We start from the raw sequence: 19637 nt of genomic DNA on the forward strand, positions 1-19637 counted from the left end.
AACATTATTTGGACCGCTTTACCCTGCAGTCTGTCACTGAACTGCAAGCACTCCAACCGGACCGCCTAGGCTTCCAGGAGATTAATGTTCCAGAGAGACTCTTCTGTGTTCCAGCACCCTTGCGTCATTAGTTCCTGACAGTGCGCTCCCCAATCCTGGAGACTTGCATCTGTCGTGAGTATCAACCAGTCCAGCGACGTCATGGAAACTCTCTTTCTCAGATGATTCTCCTGCAACCACCAATGCAGGTGAGAGCAGATTTCCATCAGCAAGTGGAGCCGAACCAAATAGTCCTGCAACTGTGCATTCCACTGAGACAGCAGGTACTGCTGAACAGGACGCATATGTGCTCTTGCCCATAGCACCACTTCCAGGGTTGCCGCCATCAAACCAAGTACCTGAAGATAGGACCACACTGTCAGGCATATAGTGTTCACCAAAAGAATACCTGCGACATCAACTGAATCCGAGCTTCTGGCAGGTAAACCTTGGCCTGTCTCGTGTCAAACCAAACAGTCAAGTACTCAAACAACTGAGAAGGCTGAAGACTGCTCTTGGCTAGGTTCACTATCCAACCAAGCTCCTGCAACAAGGAGATCACCTTGTGGGTCATCAGGCAGCTCTCTTCCAGAGACTTGGCTCGAATCAGCCAGTCGTCCAAATACGGGTGTACTAGGATCCCATCCTCTCTCAACTCTGCTGCCACCACTACAACCTTGGAAAAAGTTCTGGGAGCAGTGACTAGACCAAAAGGCATCACCCAAAACCCCAGCACCGTGAAATGCAGAAAATGTTGCTCCAACTGAATGGGAATATGGAGGTAGGCCTCAGACAGATCCAGAGAGGTCAGATATTCTCCCAACTGCATGGCCATTATCACCGAGCTCAAGGTTTCCATATGAAAATGAGTCACCCGCAAATGATGGTTGAATCCTTTGAGATCCAAGAAGGGACAAAAGGAGCCCTCCTTCTTGGGCACAACAAAATAAATATTGCCCTGTACTTTCCTGAGATGCTGGCAATGAAACCATAGCCCTCAGATTGAGAAACCTTGACAGGGTAAATTCCACTGCCTGCTTCTTCTGTCGGGAGTGGCAAGAAGACACCATGAACACGACCAGAGGAGCACTGCGAAATTCCAATGCATATCCTTCTTGTATCACTTCCAGGACCCACTGATCCAATGTTATTTCGATCCACCTCTGATAAAAAAAGAGAGAAACGTCCCCCTATCTCTTGTCTCCAGGGGTGGGTCAGCAAAACCTTCATTGAGAGGCTAGGGAAGATCCACTACCCAAGACCGCACCTCTCTTGGGTTAACTGGAACAAAAGGACCGAGACCTGCCAAAAGACCGAGTTCTCTGAAAGGTCGACCCTCTGTAGGACCGAAACTGCTTGGAACCACTAAGACGACCACTCAAACCAAAGAGGCACTGCAACTGCTTCTTATCCTCCGGCAACTGAGGAACCACGGATTCTCCCTACATACTGGCCAGTTTCTCAAACTCACTCCTGAACAAGAGGGAGCTTTTAAAGGGCAACTTTGTAAGATTAGCTTTGGCGGTAGCTCTGGCTGACCAATTTCGCAGCTATAATTGATGTCTGGCTGCTATTACCAAAGCCACTCCCCTAGCCAAGGTACAGGCCAAATCGCAGCCTGCATCTGCTAAAAAGGCAGCGGTGGGTTCCTTAACTGCTCTGGAGTTCACCCCCGAATCATTAACCTCCTGAGAGAGAAGCAGACAAGAATGAGCCAACAGGGCACAACATGAAGTTATCTGCAATGTCATTGCCGCTGTTTTAAATGCATGTTTGAGAATGGCCTCAATTCTCCTATCATGAACATCCTTCCAGGATGCGCCTCCCTCTGCGGGAATAGTCTTCCGCTTAGAGATGGCACAGACCAGCACATCCACTTTCGGAAAATTCAAACGCTCTCTCACCACTGGATCCAGGGGGTACAGGCCCTTCAATGTCCGACTCCCTTTGGAATTTGCCTCCGGAGCATCTCATTCAAGATCAGTTCTTGAATTTATTTATTTATTTATTTGTTGAGTTTTATATACCGTCATTCGGTAGAGCCATCATAATGGTTTACGAAATATACATTTTCATAACAGTTGTGCAAAGAGTATAACAAGGTGGATATTAAACAGAAGTTAAACATTTCAAGTCCAGAAAGTATTATTAAGTGGGACGAGGAGGGTATGTAGGTTCTGGTTGGACAGAAGTTATTCTGAGGTTTTTGGATGAAAGTTCAAGTGTGAGTTGGGATGATCAGACGTATGAAGGTCAGTGTAGCATTTGTGAAACATTAATGTTTTTAGGTCTTTTTTGAACGTTTTTAGGTTGTGCTGGGTTCTCAGATCTTTAGGTAGGGAGTTCCAAGGTTTAGGGGAGGCAATGGAAAAGGCTCTCTCTCTTGTTGTTGCCAGATGTGCATCTCTGATAGGGGGGATGTTTAAGTATCCTGAGTTATTAGAGTGTAGGTTTCTTGGAGGATTCTGGGGGATTATGTTTAAGGTATTTAGTCCTTGATGAACATTGTTTAGAATTTTGTGAATGATTGTCATTGATTTGTATGCAATACGTGCTTTAATTGGGAGCCAATGAAGTGATGGCAATATGGGCGTTATGTGTTCATTTCTTTTTGTTCCTGTTAGGACTCTGGCAGCTGAGTTCTGCAGTATCTGGAGTGGTTTGAGGGTTGAATAAGGTATTCCAATTAGTAAGGAGTTGCAGTAATCGAAGGTGGAGAAAATAAGTAGTTGTAGGACAGTTCTGAAATCATAAGGGTTGAGAAATGGTTTTAGATGTATTAGGGTTAGGAGTCTGTGAAATCCTTCTTTAGTTTTATTTGATATGTGGTTCTTGAATGAAAGTTCTTTATCGATAATTCCGAGGTTCCTGGTGTGGGTGGTGGGGAGTATAGATTTCATTTTGTTTGTCTAGTATTGGCATGGGTGGCGGAGTTGGATTGGGTTTTTTGTCCATGAGTATTATTTCAGTTTTGTCAAAATTGATTATGAGTTTCAGAGAATTTAGGAGATGCTTAATTGAAATAAGTAGATCTGAGGTTTTCTTGTATGTGTCTTCGATCAAATTTTGTATGGGAATTAGAAGCTGAATGTCGTCAGCGTAGATGTGATTCCATATTCTTTTAGTAGTTGGCAAATGGGGAGAATATGGAATCACATCTTTTAGATGTGATTCCATATTCTTTTAGTAGTTGGCAAATGGGGAGAAGGTATATGTTGAAAAGGGTGGCAGATAGCGTTGATCCTTGGGGGACTCCAGTGTTGAGGTTGATCATTTTTGATGGGTTGTTATTGATTAAAACTTGGTATGTTCTATCAGATAAATAAGAAGAGAACCATTGTAAGGTGGTGTCAGTTAAGCTGATTTGAGTTAGTCGTTCCAACAATATATTGTGGTTTACTGTGTCGAAGGTGGCTGAAAGGTCAAGGAGGATGAGCAGGTATTTTTCACCTTTGTCAAAGCCTCTTATTATAATGTCATTTAGGGAGATGAGGAGAGATTCTGTGTTTAGGTTTTCTGAATCCATATTGGTTTGGAGGTAGGATGTTGTTTGTCTCTAGATAGTCGTCAAGTTGAGTGTGAACTACCTTTTCAATGGTTTTGGCTATGAACGATAGGTTTGATATGGGGCGGTGGTTAGCAAGGATTTCAGGATCTAGGTTGCTCTTTTTAAGGATTGGTTTAATAACAGCAGATTTGAGGCATTTGGGGTAATTACCTTCAGTCAGTGATAAATTGACGATTTTGGTGATGGTTTTAGATATTTATTTATTTATTTATTTATAGTTTTTTTATACCGATTTTCCTGCATAAAATGCATATCAAACCGGTTTACAATGAAACAGAATAAGCAGGAAGTAAAATTCCTTAGTCTAATACATTTAAACGTCAATAATGAAATAATTTTAAACAAAGCAAAAAGCTAAATAACATTAATAAAAGTTAAATTATTAACATAAACATAAATATAATTATATTAGAAGGACCACAAAGGTTAGCACAAAGGGGAAAAACGCCTGGTGGAATCGCGCCGTTAATCGGGTCGCCGCTGGCTGGTCGATCTGACGTCGGGGGGGGGCGGGTCTTCACATCACTGATTTTCTCTTTTAACATCTCAGTTCATTTTTACTATTTTTTTGGTGGGTTCAATTGTTTTGAGGGTTGTTATTGGGATGCTGTCTATTGGATGGCTGGCAGGGGTTCATTTTACTTATAATAGATTGTATTTCAAGAGTGGAGGTGGTATCAAAGTTTGACCATGATGAGATTATCTTGGTGTTAAGTTTGGTGTTCTGGTTGTTGTTGGTTATGTTGGATTGGATTAGATGAGATATTTTGTTGTTGAAGAAATCAGCAAAGTCATCACTTCCATGTTTGGTCATGTGGACTCTTGGGTGGTTTTAGTAAGTTTCTGAACTATTGTGAACAACATTCTGGGGTTATGATGAAATTTAGAGATTTTGTTGGAGAAGAATTCCTTTTTAGTATTGCTGATGATATTTTTGTATTGTGCTAAGTTGTTCCAATAATTATTTAGTGTGGTTGTATTTTTGTTTTTCCTCCATTCTCTTTCTTTTTTCCTGAGTAAACATTTGGCAGTTCTGATGTTTTCATTATACCATTGGTTGTTGTGTTTGGATTGTTGTTTTGTCTTTGTAATAATGGGGTTGATGGAGTCTGCTACTTTTTTTGTAATATTTATCCATTCTGAGGTTGCAACCTCAGAATTTGCTAGATTTATGTTGCTTAGTTCTACTTGAAGAGTTAGAAGTTCAGTGTTGAATGGTGGACGGTAGGTGATCTTGTTTGGAATGATTTGAGGTGTTTTAAGGTTGAAGTTGATGTATAAGTTAGCTTGGATAAGGTGGTGGTCAGACCAGTGTATTTCTGTGGTTTGAATAGAATTTGAATGCCAGATATCAGTGCTGATAAAGATGAGGTCGATAGTGTGGCCTGCTTTATGAGTTGGAGATTGGATTATTTGGTTTAGGTTTAGAGTTGATAGAGCATCGATGATGGTTTGGCAGGCTTTTGATTGGGAGAGTGAGTTGAAGTGTATGTTGAAGTCACCAAGGATGATGATGGGTTTGTTGAGAGAAATGTTATTCACGATATATTCAATTAGTGGGGAGCAGTTTTTCTCGAGAGTTCCAGGAGGACAATAAGCAAGGCAGATCTGTAGTTTAGGCGAATCGAATAAAGCAATTTCAAATGGTGGAGATATGTTTGATGAACGAAGTTTTAGTTAAAGGTTTGGTTTTTTTTGTTTGTTTGTTTTTTAAAGAGATGAGCATTAAACCACCTCCTTTTTTGTTTTTTCTGGGAATTGAGGAGGTGTTGTATCCTGGTTGGATAGTTGGTTAATTAGTACGGAATCTGTCTTTTTGAGCCAGGTTTCCGTTATTGTGATGAAATCTGGTTTGGAGTCAATGAGTAGGTCATTGAATAGAGGAATTTTTTTTATTATTGAATGGGCATTGACAAGTATGAATGAGAGTAGTATATACTTTGAGAATTGGATATGTGAGTTGTTTTTGTTGTTTATTGGTTGTTTCAGTTTGTTGAGGGGTTTAGATGTATTTTTCATTTGTGCTGAGTGGTTGTTAGGGGGCGTGGGTTGTTTGGTGGTGAGATTTTTATATTCATCTTCAACTCTTCTGTTTGAAGGTGGTAAAAATTGGAGGTGCGCCGAATGGGCTGCGCGAAGGGGCGTGCAAAAGGGCCTGCTCCTTTGGACACGCTCCTTCGGCGCGCGGCGCCTGTGGTGAGTGTAAATTTAAAAAGACACTCACCTGGCCCCTCCTCCGACGTCAGGGGGCTGTCCTGGCTGCGAGTCAGGTGGTGGTGTGGCTGAGAGGCCTTTCTGAAGCCTAGGTTACAGTTCTGTAACGCTGGGTGCAGGCATGCTCGGGGGGGTCATCTCGATAGGCTCACTCGTTGATGGTGGAGGCGGTCGGTAAGACAGGATGCCTTCAGGGTAAGCCCCTGCGGAGTTTAGCGTCGGCGAATCGGAGAGAGGAGCCCCGCAGCGATGTTAGAGTCCCCGAGAGCTGGTAAGTGGGGACTGGCTGATTAACGGTCTCCTGGTGTTTGGGGGGGCGCCCGGGGTGAGTGTAAATTTAAAAAGACACTCACCCGGCCCCTCCTCCGACGTCATAACAGGAAAAAAACAAGAGGCTTTACGCAAAGAAACCAAAATGGAATTCTTCTTTGGCTCAGACATGGAATTTGTCCCAGGTACTCCCAGCATCTTCAAGGTCTGGGAAATCAGGGCCTGCAGTTCAACTCTATGAAAGAACCAAATCATGGTCCAATATGGTTCCAATCCTGGAGGAATTTCCCCATCTTCCAGGGAGTCAGGATCTGCCTCATCATTAGTACCATCTGGGTTCCTGTCGGGAATACCTGCAGCTAACAAGTGCTTTGGCACTTAAAAATAGGACTGGAAGAGGGAGGGGCCACTGGCTGAGGATCCAATCTGACAGGATTGGTCAAAGCTGAGTACTGAGCCCGAAGGACTGCAAACCTTGAAAAAACTCTACCTAAGAAAAGGCAGAAGGATCCAGGCCAAAACCAGAAAGTATTAGAATGGGGCCCACTGAGCTGCCATTTCCTGCGAAGGAACCAGTCAAGGGAGTTCCAAGGTCTGGCGTACCTTCAGACAAATCCTGAGCCAGACCATTATCAGGCTGGGAAGAACCAGGTTTAGCAAAATCAGAAGAATATAATTCTCCCTGAGCCTCTAAGCAGCGCTGACACATGTTAGAGGGCACTCCAGGTTGAGATACCCAAATATGACAGGCAACACTGAGAGAAAGGCGCTCAAGTTCACCGGCACCATTAGTTCATCAGTTGACTGAGAATGTGCATCCAGCCAAGTCATGCTGAAAAATTTCAAGCGCACAAAAGTTAGGTGTCCCAAGTTTATGTGCCGGAAAAAACAAATGCACAAACAGCACGCCAAAATCTGGGCGCACCACCGATATGCTTAAAAAATGTGCGCACAGGAAGTGGGCCCAAAACTGAGCGCACAATTTGTATGCAGAGCTGGACGCACTGTGCACACTGTGCCCTCCTCAGGAACATCGGTATGTTCCTGAGGAGGGCAGTTGAACATGCACAGAAGCGTGCAAAAACACCACCGAGGCCTATTGCACAGCGCGCAGGAAAAAGCCTAATAGCGGGGCCTAGCCCAGCTAGGTTGCTCAACCCGCCAGGCTGCCCAGTTCCCTTAACCCCCACGGGAGCGGGAACAAACATCGGAACGGCGCATTGAACATGGAGACCGGAGGAAGTCCTACAAAACCCATCTACACTGTCTCTGACTTTTTTTTTTTTTTTCTTAACTTACTTGAGCCCAGCCCTTCCCAGTTGAGTACAGAGACGGTCTCCGGCTGCAGGGGGAGAGGGCATCTGCTTCCTGTACCGGTAGAAAATCAAGGCACACATCGGAGGAACCACGGAAATCACCTCAGGAATTCTCAACTAGGGGAGGGACCATCTGGTATCACTGCAGGAGCGTGGGGCTTTTCTTTTTTTTTTTTTTTTTTTTTTTTTTAATTCTTCTAAAATCTGAAGCAATCCCCTTAGGGAGATGCACATCCACCATCCGCTGGAGAGAGTATACTGGCAGGCTGTTGTCGCTACAGGAGTATATATATTGTGACGTCAGCTTGCTCTGTCTTCATCTGCTGGCAAAGGTGCATAAGCCACTGGTCCGGAGTCCATTTGTCTGCATTCTAGGATATCCAAATTTGTCATTTAAACAGATAACTTGTGAGTTATCAGTCTAAGTGACTTTTGAATACTTACTTCAAAATGGTTAAGGTGGCGAAATTACAAAGCTGTAAAGTTTCAATCAAAAAATTACCCACATCTATAGCAATGCCTAATTCTTACTTCTTTGTGCTTCTATTTACCAGCTTCTGCTTCACTTTTTCTCATGTCTTCCTTCCTTTTCAAGAACTTTCACACCTTTCAAACCAAGGCCCACCCATACACTGTCCCAATATCCTAAATGTCTCATGATGTTTTAGTCAACTTTCTTTCCCTTCACCAACTTCGTTCCATCTTTCACCATCATTACAACTTCTCCATTACTGATACCAGACTGTATATCTCCTTCTATGCCTTTGCTGTCTAGTCAACATTCAACTTACAGTAAAAAATGAGCGGCTAGCATGAAAGGCATAAAAAAAAATTATTATTACTGTCTACAACTTTTATTCAGAATTTACACAATACTCAGATATGTATTAAAAATGGTGATTTCTTTAAGCTAACTGAGGTCCATATTCAGTAGGGCAGTGAACGGATATTCAGTGGCACTTGCCTAGGCAAGTCTACAACTGAATATACCCACCTAAAGTTGTCTGGCACTGATGTCCTTGACCAGACTAACTCCCCTAAATGGATTCCGATAGCTCTGAATATAGGTGCTATCTGGCTAAATTTAGGGCACACTTCTGAACAGCCCCTGTCCTGCCTCTTTTTATCCAGCTAAATTTTACCCAGATAAAAAAAGTTACCTGGATACAATTTTGCCAGTCAGCAAGACTGAGTAAGAGTTACTGGACAAACTCTACAATATCGACCTCATTGTGACTACTGAAAAATCTTGTGAAACACAGGTCAAAAACTATAACACAAGTTTATAAATGGCTAAAAGGAAAATAATAAAGGAAAATAGCGGGCATAATCTAGAAAAGAATAAGGTCTTGAAAATCTGCAATATTATACTTGTAGCTCTGGTAATACATTATACTGTAGTTACCTAAGCAATCTTCCAAGGATTATTTTGGAAATGTAGACAGCATAAAAAACATAACAGAATTTTATGAAAGAGAATTGTATTTCTTAAATGAGACTTCTCCTTGTAAGACATATTACCTAATGTTTTTAATGTTGTCATTATGACTCACTTACTCTGGCATCTTTGTCTCCAATCAGACAAACAGCCCGGAGAGTAGGAACCCAGTGTTTAAATTCATTCATCCAGTTATGCAAAGTTGACTTTGGAACCAAAACCATGTGTGGTCCAGGAATGTTTCTGTAGTGCTTCAGATAGCCCAACAGAGCAATTGTTTGTAATGTCTTCCCGAGACCCTGTCAAGTCAAAAAATAGGACAAGTCAAAACTAGGTCAGTTTAAAAATGAACGCACATATGGCATAAGATCATCATTTTGGAATGTTTTATCGTTTTTACTCACCATTTCATCTGCCAGAATGCCATTGATACCATTTTCATACAAGGAGATCATCCAGTTCAAACCCCTAACCTGGTAGTCCCTCAGCGTTCCTCCTTTCACATCTGCAAATATTAAATTTGCTTCACTAGAAACAGATTTTAATCAGTTATGTCCTTATCAAATCCTGCATTCATTCATTTCCAGCTGAAATATGAAGGGTTTTTTTACTCACAGGAAGGGGATTCCTCAAATCGTACACACACATTTGATGTTTTACGACTCTCGGAAAGCAGCTCTTCATCCTCTTCTTGCTCTGTGCGCCGGTGTCGGTAGCTAAAGTAGAATAGAAGAATTCATACTTTGGTTGCAAGTTCTTTGGATAAGAACCTTATAATCATTTGATTTCTCTTGTCCCATGCTATGTACATCAATAGCATTGCATAAATAATAAATTATCATCAACGATAAATATTAAATGGACCATAAATGTAATATGTTCCCAAGAAAGCTGGTTCAAGAGATTTCTTTATAGCCATCTACCGGTAGTCTTAATATAAAACCTCCCAATAATTAGAGAATTGCTTGCATCACCCTATTAAAGTTCAGTACACTTAATTAATGGAATTGAGAATACATACACAATAGCAAGTTTGTTATAAAACCTTTTATTTAAAATAAACTAATGATTAACATTTTTGAAAACTTTATCTCAGATGGGCATGGGGAGGGCAATATTGAAAGTTGATTTCTGTAGGTAAAATGCTTTTCACACGAGTAAATCAGCTTTCTGGAAACTGCCCATATATCACAACCATCAGGAGGCATTCCCAAGGGTGTTTTTGAGGGAGAAAACAACTTGCACAGATTGCATTTTCAAATCTATGCACATTATTATCCTTTAAAATTCTGCCCACACAAAAAGCAGGTGCAAACAACACAGGTATTTTGTTCCCGCAGCAATAAATAAAGCTAAATTATGCATATAATTTGGCTTTAATAATTGGAGCAAATCCCAATGGAAGCTAAAAAGTACCCGCAGTAGTTACACCAATGTGTGCTGTTTATTGCCCCCTAAATTTTACATGTTGCTAAAAGTAGTAGAAAATAAAATTCAAAATGAAAACATACTCTCCAACTGAAAGCAGGTTCTGTTTCTCATCTTTTTTCAACCGTGGTCGTCCCAGTTTCACTTTGAGTGGCGATGTTGGGGATTTTTGTGCTGTTGGCTGAATAAAATGCGCAAAAAGCTCCGTCTGTTTTAGTAGGAATTCAAATCTTTTTGATCGATCAGTTTTCTAAGAATAAAAATACAAGAAAATAATGTTTGTTTGGCTGTAAGACATCTTTTCACGCTTTCTCTGGCAATGCCACCCAAAAATCCTTACCTATCCTCTATGCCTTTTTCTTCCCCAAATAAGTCCTTCAGCTTTGTAAGCTATTATTTGCTATTACTGATATTCCATTTCTAGGGCATGTTTGCATATCAGAACAACCATGTATCAACTAAAATTAGCAGACAATACTGAGCTAAATTATCTCACCACTCCATGCCTTTACTAGAAGATGCCCACACCTATAAATTATCACCAACAGCAAATGTACAGGTGACTATTTTGTTTTAATGTGGCTCACAAATAAAACCTGACATATAAGACACCACAGACTTTCTGAACAGGTTAAATAACATTAAGTAGTTACTGCCTGACAGTCTCCTGGTCACAATGCATGTGGAATCACAATACAGTAACATTTCCCCATACAGGAGTAAGAGCGTGTTATACATTTCTAAAGATATGTACCCTGGACCGCCAATACACATCAGAAAACTATTACAAAATTAAATCCATTCATCTTGACCCTCAACTACTTCAGCTTCAATAATGGCATCTATCTACAGATAATGGGCACTGTTGTGGATAATGCGGTAACACCACAGTATGCCAACCTTTTTATGGGATTACTGAAAGAGACATTTTGAATGGATGTCAGACTAGACTTTTCAAATATTACTAGTATACTGATGAAATGTTTCAGATTTAGACTAAGGGAGAAGTAAGTCAAACAATTTTATGATTTTCAAATCATTCCAACCTTCAATAAGATTCAAAATGAACTACTCCACATGAAAAAAGTTAACATTTTGGATACTACAGGCTCAGTCAACTATGGACAGCTACAAACATCTGTATACAGAAAACCAAGTGAAAGATGCAGATATCTTCACAGTTCCAGCTTCCACCCTTCACATGTAAAAAGGTCCATTCTACACACTGCTCGGACCCAAAAGACAGGGGTAAACACCTCAAAGTCCTGACTGAATCCTTCAAAAAGGTTACAATTATAAATTATCTTCAAGAAAATTGCATCTTCACTTAAAATCCCAGTGCAAAACTGCAAGACAAGGAAATGAAAACCAATGTGTACCCTTATCGTAACATACAACCCAGAGCTGGAAAAACAGAAAAATCAGACAGACATTTACATAAGAGTTCACTATTCATGCTCCTTCTCTATATTATACAATGCAGACAATGTAAAGGGGATGCTATATTGGCAAAAGAGATCATAAGCTGAAGGCAAGAATAAGGTAAAATTATACTTACCTAATAATTTACTTTCCTTGAATCCTAGACCAGTCATTACAACTGACAGAGGACACACCTTTTCCATGACCTCACTCGGGGCTATAAATGAGGTATGGCCCTAGCCAAAAGCAGTAGCTTACTGACAAAGCACGGAGACCACTAGAAATCCCCTTTAAAGCCTTTTCCTGAACATATACTACAGGGTATTGAGACCCACTGAGAGCAAGGCACAAATTTCAGATGAGGGCAGGGCATAGACAAAAGAAGGAGGGGTTGGCAGGCTCACCTCACTTGATGCCTTAGTCCCCCTGATCCTCCTCACCTGTGTCTTCCTGGACGGGACCCTGACTGGTCTAGAAGTATTCAAGGAAAGTAAATTATCAGTTAAGTATAATACTGCCAGAGCAGTCATTACAATTAGGATAAAGCTTCCCCTTGTTGGGGAGGGGGAAATCAGGGCTGCCTTATGAAGGCTTCTTACAATGCTTATCCTCTTGTTTACAGATAAATAGATTCGGTACTCAGTCAGGTTAGAAGTATTTATTGGTATGCAAAATAAAATGGAGTATCTGGAAGGATAGACAAATGACCTAACAGTCCTAACTCCTTCAGTTTTTTGCCTGCACATTAGCTGCTTATTTAGAACATTTCTTTTTTTGTTAACCAGTTTCTTTTTATCTCAGCATTATGACAGTTGGTTCTGATCCTTTTCATCCTAGCCCACAATTGCCCCAATAATAGTATCTTTTCTGTTCCCATAGGTTATCTCCCTTCTTTCTGAGTTTCAGCTCCACCTGGCATCAATGATTTCAGCATCATGAGTCTCTTTTGTCTGGTTGTAAGATCTCCCTGCTGGCAATGTTTCTTTTTCTGATATGGATCATGAGTACCACAGCTGCGGTTCTGTACATACACATTATGTCTTCTAGAGCTGTCTCTTGTTCTGCAAATATACGCTTACCGATCTTGGCCTTGAAGGCAGCGACTAACTCAGAATATGTGACCAATTTCTGGTGTTCAAGAAGGTGCAAGGATGACCACGCCACTGGCTTGCCAGTTTCTTCTGGCGAGGCTGAAGTGCCTCTGCCCAGGATACAGCTTGTGCCCTTGCAGAGTGAGCCCGGAGCCCTACCAGGCCCTGCTATCCTTAGGTAGGCCAATGCTATTGCCTCCTTGATACTGCTGGTATGGTGGCCCAAGAGGCCATCTACCCCATCTTGGGCACCAAGTATCAAGAACAGCTTGACTGTTCTTCTATAATGTTATGTATGTCAGGACAATCCCGGGTTTTAGATTTTCCCTGACAGCAACCACTGCTGCGATCTGGACAGAACTCTGCTTCCCATAGAAAGCTGACCCTAGCTCGGGTAGACAGATGGAACCAGGCCTTGAAACATCCCTGGATAAGGATCTTTGTAGAAATGAGCCTGTCACTATGAGCTGCGACTTAGCCAAGCAAATTCCTTCAAGTAAGTCCATTCCCGGAATGGTCCTTCATGGGTGGCCATTAGATGGCCCTAGGGGCTAGCTGCCCCAGATCTTTAGCATCCAAATTCTATCGCACTCTATTCCCAACCCAGCCTGACTGTCAAAGGAGGGGGATATTATCTTAGAGGTCTGATAGCTCCTGAGCTGCCTTAGGCTCAGTTTAAAGACCTTCAAGCAGTCTATAAAAACAAGGCTATTTAGGCATGAGTCCTATGAACCTTTTTTGATAACTTGAAACATGCCAATATTTTCAGATTTATTTCAGATTTTTATATACCGGCATTCGAGACAGCAGTCACATCATGCTGGTTCACATAAAACAGGGGTGCATAGTAAACATAAACTATAACAATGGTGCGGAAAAAGGCAGTTACATATAACAGGGTGATAAGAACTTGGCGGAGAAGGAAGAGAAAGGACAGGTTATTAATTCACACAAGTAAACGATAGAAGATATTGTTAACCATGGTATAGGAGGAGATAAGGGTGGCTTGGAGGTGATAGATCAGTTGGCGTCCGGGAATGCTTGTATGAATATCCAGGTCTTTAGTCTTTTTTTGAAGGTTGAGATGCATGGTTCTATTCTGAGATTTGGGGGAATGGAGTTCCATAACGGTGGAATGGCTATAGAGAATGCCCGGTCTCTTAGTGTGCTGTGTCTGGTAGATTTGGACGGTGGTACCTGTAGCGATCCCTTGTATGCATCTCTTGTTGGTCTTGACGAATTATGTAGTCGGAGAGGGATCTGTAGGTCAATGGGAGCCAATAGGTGGATGTTTTTGTATGTGGTAAGAATGGCCTTGTATATTATTCTAAAGTGTATAGGTAGCCAATGGAGGCTCTTTAGGATGGGGGTTATGTGGTCCCTTCTCCTGGTATTTGTCAGTATTCGTGCAGCTGCATTTTGCACCATCTGAAGCGGTTTGGTGTAAGAAGCGGGAAGGCCAAGTAGGATGGTGTTACAATAGTCTAATTTTGAGAAAATGATTGCTTGCAGAATGGTTCTGAAATCTTGGGCATGGAAAAGAGGTCTAATTCTTTTCAGCACTTGTAGTTGGTAGAAACAGTCTTTGGTGGTTTTGTTAATAGTGGCTTTGAAATTCAGGCGATTATCAATTAGGACTCCTAGGTCTCTCACTTGTGTGATTGTTGGCGTGGCTTGCTGTGTAGAGGTGATGTTGCTGTTCTCTGAGGCGATGAGCAAGAGTTCAGTTTTGCCGGAATTTAGTACCAGGTTTAGGCTGGTGAGGAGGAGTTTAATTTTTTGAAGGCATGTATCCCAGTAAGCCAGAGTTTTTGCGATGGAATCCTTAATGGGGATCAGGACCTGTATATCGTCCGCGTAAAGGAAGTGTTTGAGGTTGAGGTCGGTGAGAAGTTGGCATAAAGGTATAAAGTAAATGTTATATAAAGTAGGAGACAGGGAGGACCCCTGTGGGACTCCTACTGACGATGGGTGTTGAGAGGATTCTTTGTTCTGTATCTTGACCTTGTATCCTCTATTGCTGAGAAAGGATATGAACCAAGAGAGTGCTGTGCCTGTGATACCTATGGAGGCTAACTGGTTAATGAGTAGGGAATGATTGACGGTATCAAAAGCTGACGAAAGGTCCAGTAGGATCAGTAAGAAGGCTTGTCCTTTATCAAGGCCCATGATGAGGTCAGGAAATGAGGAGGGACTCCGTGCTTAGTGTTTTGCGGAATCCGTATTGTGATGGGAATAGGAGGTTGTTTTCTTCAATGTAGTTTGAGAGTCGGGTGTTCACCAATTTCTCCATGATCTTGGCTATGAAGGGGAGGTTGGCGATCGGTCGGTAGTTGTTTGGGTCATTAGGATCTAGATTTGGTTTCTTGAGTAGTGGTTTGAGAGAGGCCAATTTTAGGTCATCTGGGTAAGATCCTTGTGTTATTGAGCAATTTATGATGTCTGACAGGGATTTGGAGATGGAGTCAGGAATTGATAGAAGCAATTTCGAGGGGATGTGATCCGAAGGGTGAGAAGATGGTTTCATTTTCCGTAGAATACCTTGGATCTCGTTGGAAGACGTGATTTCCAGTTCTTCTAAGCGGGTAATTTTGAAGGCGGTCTGAGGTGAGGTTGAAGTAGAAACGGTGTTAGGGGGGAGTTGAGTTAGAAGTTTGCTGATTTTGTTGTTGAAAAATAGCGCTAGTTCTTCCGCTTTAGATTTGGCTTGGTTGAGATAGATTTCTGATGGGTTTGTTTGTGTGAGGTTGGAGACGTAGCTAAAGAGGGCTTTAGCGTCGAAGATTAGGTGGTGTATCTTGGATGCGTAGTAGTTCCTCTTGGATCTTAATGTATTGGATTTATATTGGTGAAGAGTTGCTTTATAGGTAGATAGAGTGATGGTGCATGGGTTTTTACGCCATTTAGCCTCATTTTGTCTTAGCCGAAGTTTAAGCTTTCTTAGCTCTAGGGTAAACCATGGTTGTCTTTTGGAAGAATTGGGGTGAGGTTTTTTTGTTGTTAGAAGGCATAGCTTGTTGGCTATAGATTCCGTGATGTTGTTCCAAGATCGAAGCGCTGAGTTCGGATTGGTAAAGTCTACTTGGGTGAGATGTGATGATAAGTGATTGCTAAGATCTTCTGTGGTGCATGTTTTCCTGTAAGTGAAGCAATGGGCGGGTATGTGAGATGGACTGATATCTTTTATTGAGAATGAGGAAGTTATGAGGGAGTGATCTGACCATGGTACCTTCGAGCAGGTGGGGTGCTGAACCGGTTTGATAGCTGTATTGACGAAGATAAGGTCTAATGTGTGGCCTGCTTTGTGTGTGGGTTTGTTAACCAGTTGAGTGAAACCTAAAGCGGAATATGCTGTGAGTAAGGCTTCGCAGTTAGGAGATAGTATGGAGTTGTCGACGTGCAGGTTGAAGTCTCCTAAGATTATAGCTGGGGCATCCAGATTGATAAGGGAAGTGGTTAGTTCGACCAGAGGAGAGGCGTCTGTTTCCAGGACACCTGGAGGAGCGTAGACAAGTAAAATTTGGAGTTTGTCTGACGAGAAGAAGCCAATTTCGAGTTTAGAGTCGGTATTGGTGGAGTGCTGAGTGAATCTGAGGTCCTTTTTTGTAGCTAGGAGGATTCCTCCTCCTTTTTTTTTCCCCTGGCGTGGGATGGAGAAGAAGTTGTATGTCTCTGTGGGTAATTGGTTAATTATTGCAGTGTCTGAAGGTTTGAGCCATGTCTCAGTAATTGCGCATATATCCGGTTTCACATCGATGAGATAGTCGTTTAGTATTACTGATTTCTTTGTTAGGGATTGTGCATTGAATAATGTTAATGAAAATAGTGTGAGGCCTAACAGTTGGGTGATGGGAGTGATCACAATTGGAGAGAGGGATTTAAGGTTGTGGTGATGGGCGTGTCGAGTTGAATGTCCTTTGGAAGGTGGACAGTGTGGGAGGATTGGGATTGGGAAAGATGGAGACATTCTGAGACTGTTGTGGCAGGCGAGGGATATCGGCCGGTGAGGGTAAGGCGTTTGCTATCCTTAAGGGGGCAGGGTGATTTGAGACGTTGTATGTTGTCCGGTCTAGCCAAATATTTGGTAGGAATTCTTAGGTGAGGAAGAAGCGTTGCAGAGGGGTAGAGTCTGTCCAGTCCACAGTCTTCAGGGCCTCACAAAGGGGCAGGCCCCTTTGTCGCGCTCCTTCGACGCGAGACGCCCGGCGCGAGACACCAGGGAGCGTGTCAGTGATTTAAATGAGTGCTGGGCTGCAGCAATTGGCTGCAATAGCCCAGAGGTAGGCAGTGGGCGGATCGACGGCCGAGCTGGGGCTCCCACGTGGTCGGCGCGGGGGTCCAGCGGCAGTAGGGCGAGAGGAAGGCCTTACCCGGATGGGCTCAAGCGCCGGTCGCGCGGGCCCCTCTCCCAGCTCCCGTGGCGGTCTGAGGTGAGTCCCTGCGTGTCGTTGCTGCGGCGAAATGGCGCTTCAGATCGCGCGTTTGATTTTAAAAAGTACAGCTGGGCGGCAGCAATTGGCTGCAATAGCCCAGAGGTAGGCAGTGGGCGGATCGATGGCCGAGCTGGGGCTCCCACGTGGTCGGCGCGGGGGTCCAGCGGCGGTAGGGCGAGAGGAAGGCCTTACCCCGATGGGCTCAAGCGCCGGTCGGGCGGGCCCCTCTCCCAGCTCCCGTGGCGGTCTGAGGTGAGTCCCTGCGTGTCGTTGCTGCGGCGAAATGGCGCTTCAGATCGCGCGTTTGAACATTTTTGTTCAAAATTTAATGTATGTTCTTTTGTACATCTCCTAGTATTTAGGAAATTAAATCATTTTAATAAATATAAACAAGATGCCTGAGTGCAGTCTAGTGCACTGCGTATGCTGGGCTGCTGGCATTACTACTATAACCTTAGTGAAGGTTTTGGGGGATTGTTGCCAGGTCGATGCCATCCCCTGGAAGTGGTCCTTTTTGCCCCATACACAGAGCCTTGCTAGGCTCTGGAAATATACTTAGATGGGAATATGATGGTGAGGGTCCTGCTAAGTCCAGACATCGGGAACACTCCTGACCTCCCCAGCAATGGTCCCCAATCGCTGACTCCATCCAATAGTTAGGCACATGTAGGTAACTGGTGACCCCCCCCCTTCCCTCCCAAACTCTGTATTACAAGGTGCCAGGACTGTTTCTTTCTTACAGCCTCTGAAGTCAGAGCCCTTGAAAGAATCCTCACTAGGTTGCACCTATCCCCTGCCCAGAATGCTAAGGCTATTGCCATCTAGGAAGAACCTGGGCTGACTGGGCCCCCATACTAGGCGGCTCAGGCCACATTGCCTCCAGAAATGGAGGCCTGCAGAACTCTCACCTAAAGGGGCCTATTTTGGACAATATACTGACTTTCATTCTGAACCTCCTTCTACCATGATGCTAATCTTAAACATACCTGCTGAGACCAATCATCCGCTCAAGAGATTGTGTGTGGACCATTACTCCCCTCATGCAGCAGGAGATCGCATTGCCTAGCAATTCTCTTTCTTTTTTGATATCCACTTCAGTGAGCACCCTTGCTCCTAAGGGGAGTCATCCTTGATGACTTCTCAATACCCTGGTGAGAAGGGTCTCTTACATTGACAAAAAGAATTTGCGGGAGTAAGTTATATTGTCCATGCAATTATCCTAGAAAAGAGAGATGCTGATTCCCTTTTCCTGGAGAAGGCATATTATAAAGGAGTCAACGATATGTAATGCTAGCTCCCTCTCTTCCTCCAGGAGCCCTGGAGGCCCAGGGCTTGAAAGTCCCCTTACCTCGGGGGCAAGTTTTTAATTCTTCGGGACCCAAGATACTAGAAAACGTAGGGCCCTGAACTGCTAGGTAAGCTTTGTGCCTTAACCTCAAACTCTGAGGCAAGAGTTCCCAGCCAAGAAACCTTATAGCTCTCTTGGGCTTTTTTTTTTTTTGAGGGGTGAAAGGGGGCTTTCCCTGGATATTTTCCTTGGCTGGCCCCTAGTATGCCCCTAAAGGAAAATAGATTCTCTTCTCCTGATGGTTCTGAATTGTTCCGATCTTGTGATGTCTGCCCTGAATCAGACCAATAGCTTAGCTCTCGATTGCTTTTACATGGCTTAAGGAAGCAAATGACGGCTTTCACCATTGAGAAGCTCTGTTAAGTTTCCCTTGAGGCAGCAGACCTCTACAGGGCTGGGCCCTTGCTTAACTTCACAGACAGAGCCTTCTCAGCTCCCATCTGTATTCCAGGTTTATTACATCACATGCTAAGTGAACCTGTAACACAGCGGGGCTTGGGTTTCACAGGCCTGCAAGAAACTGAGAGGAATCTCCGGGACCTCAGGCAGGGCCTAGGAAACTGCTACCACGGCAGAGCCTGGAAGACTGCTCCCACTGGGAAAAGTAATACCTAGGGGTAGTTATCCCAGGAACAACAAGGACTCAACCAGTCCAGGGAACACCCTGACTATGGGAGCAACGTCCTCTTCACGCAGTAGAAGAGGACCGGAAGTCTCATCTGCATACTGCTCCAAGCATCCCCCGGGAGAGGAGGCCAGAGGTCACCGCAAGCGATCCAGGGATTGACTTCAACAGCCCCAGCTTCCAGAGGCCCCGCACCTTTTGCAGTAGAGGAGGACCGGACAGCTCATCTGCATACTGCTCCCAGCATCCCCGGGAGAGGAGTCCAGAGGTCACCACAAGTGATCCAGGGATTGACTTCCACAGCACCAGCTTCCAGAGGCCCCGCACTCTTTGCAGTAGAGGAGGACTGGAAGCGTGCACCATTCTCAAACCCTTCCATTAATTGAGTGAAGATTAATTTAACTGTGGTTAAAGAGGATTGGTAAGTATAGCTTTCAGAAATTTT

At 43.4% G+C, this 19637-nt stretch overlaps 1 protein-coding gene across 2 annotated transcripts in view; it reads right to left on the reverse strand.

Annotated features, from left to right (window-relative positions):
• SMARCA1 (SWI/SNF related, matrix associated, actin dependent regulator of chromatin, subfamily a, member 1) overlaps positions 1 to 19637 on the reverse strand; it is an 856940-nt gene that overhangs the window by 709424 nt on the left and 127879 nt on the right. For both annotated transcript variants that reach the window (XM_029607880.1, XM_029607879.1), the window contains exons 4-7: positions 10357 to 10523; positions 9461 to 9561; positions 9250 to 9350; positions 8965 to 9144 (exon numbers count right to left, since the gene is read on the reverse strand). In XM_029607880.1, coding sequence (XP_029463740.1) covers positions 8965 to 9144; positions 9250 to 9350; positions 9461 to 9561; positions 10357 to 10523 — 549 coding nt within the window. The remainder of the gene's footprint in view (positions 1 to 8964; positions 9145 to 9249; positions 9351 to 9460; positions 9562 to 10356; positions 10524 to 19637) is intronic.

This window comes from Rhinatrema bivittatum, chromosome 6, assembly GCF_901001135.1.
Source record: "Rhinatrema bivittatum chromosome 6, aRhiBiv1.1, whole genome shotgun sequence".
Lineage (NCBI taxonomy): Eukaryota > Metazoa > Chordata > Amphibia > Gymnophiona > Rhinatrematidae > Rhinatrema > Rhinatrema bivittatum.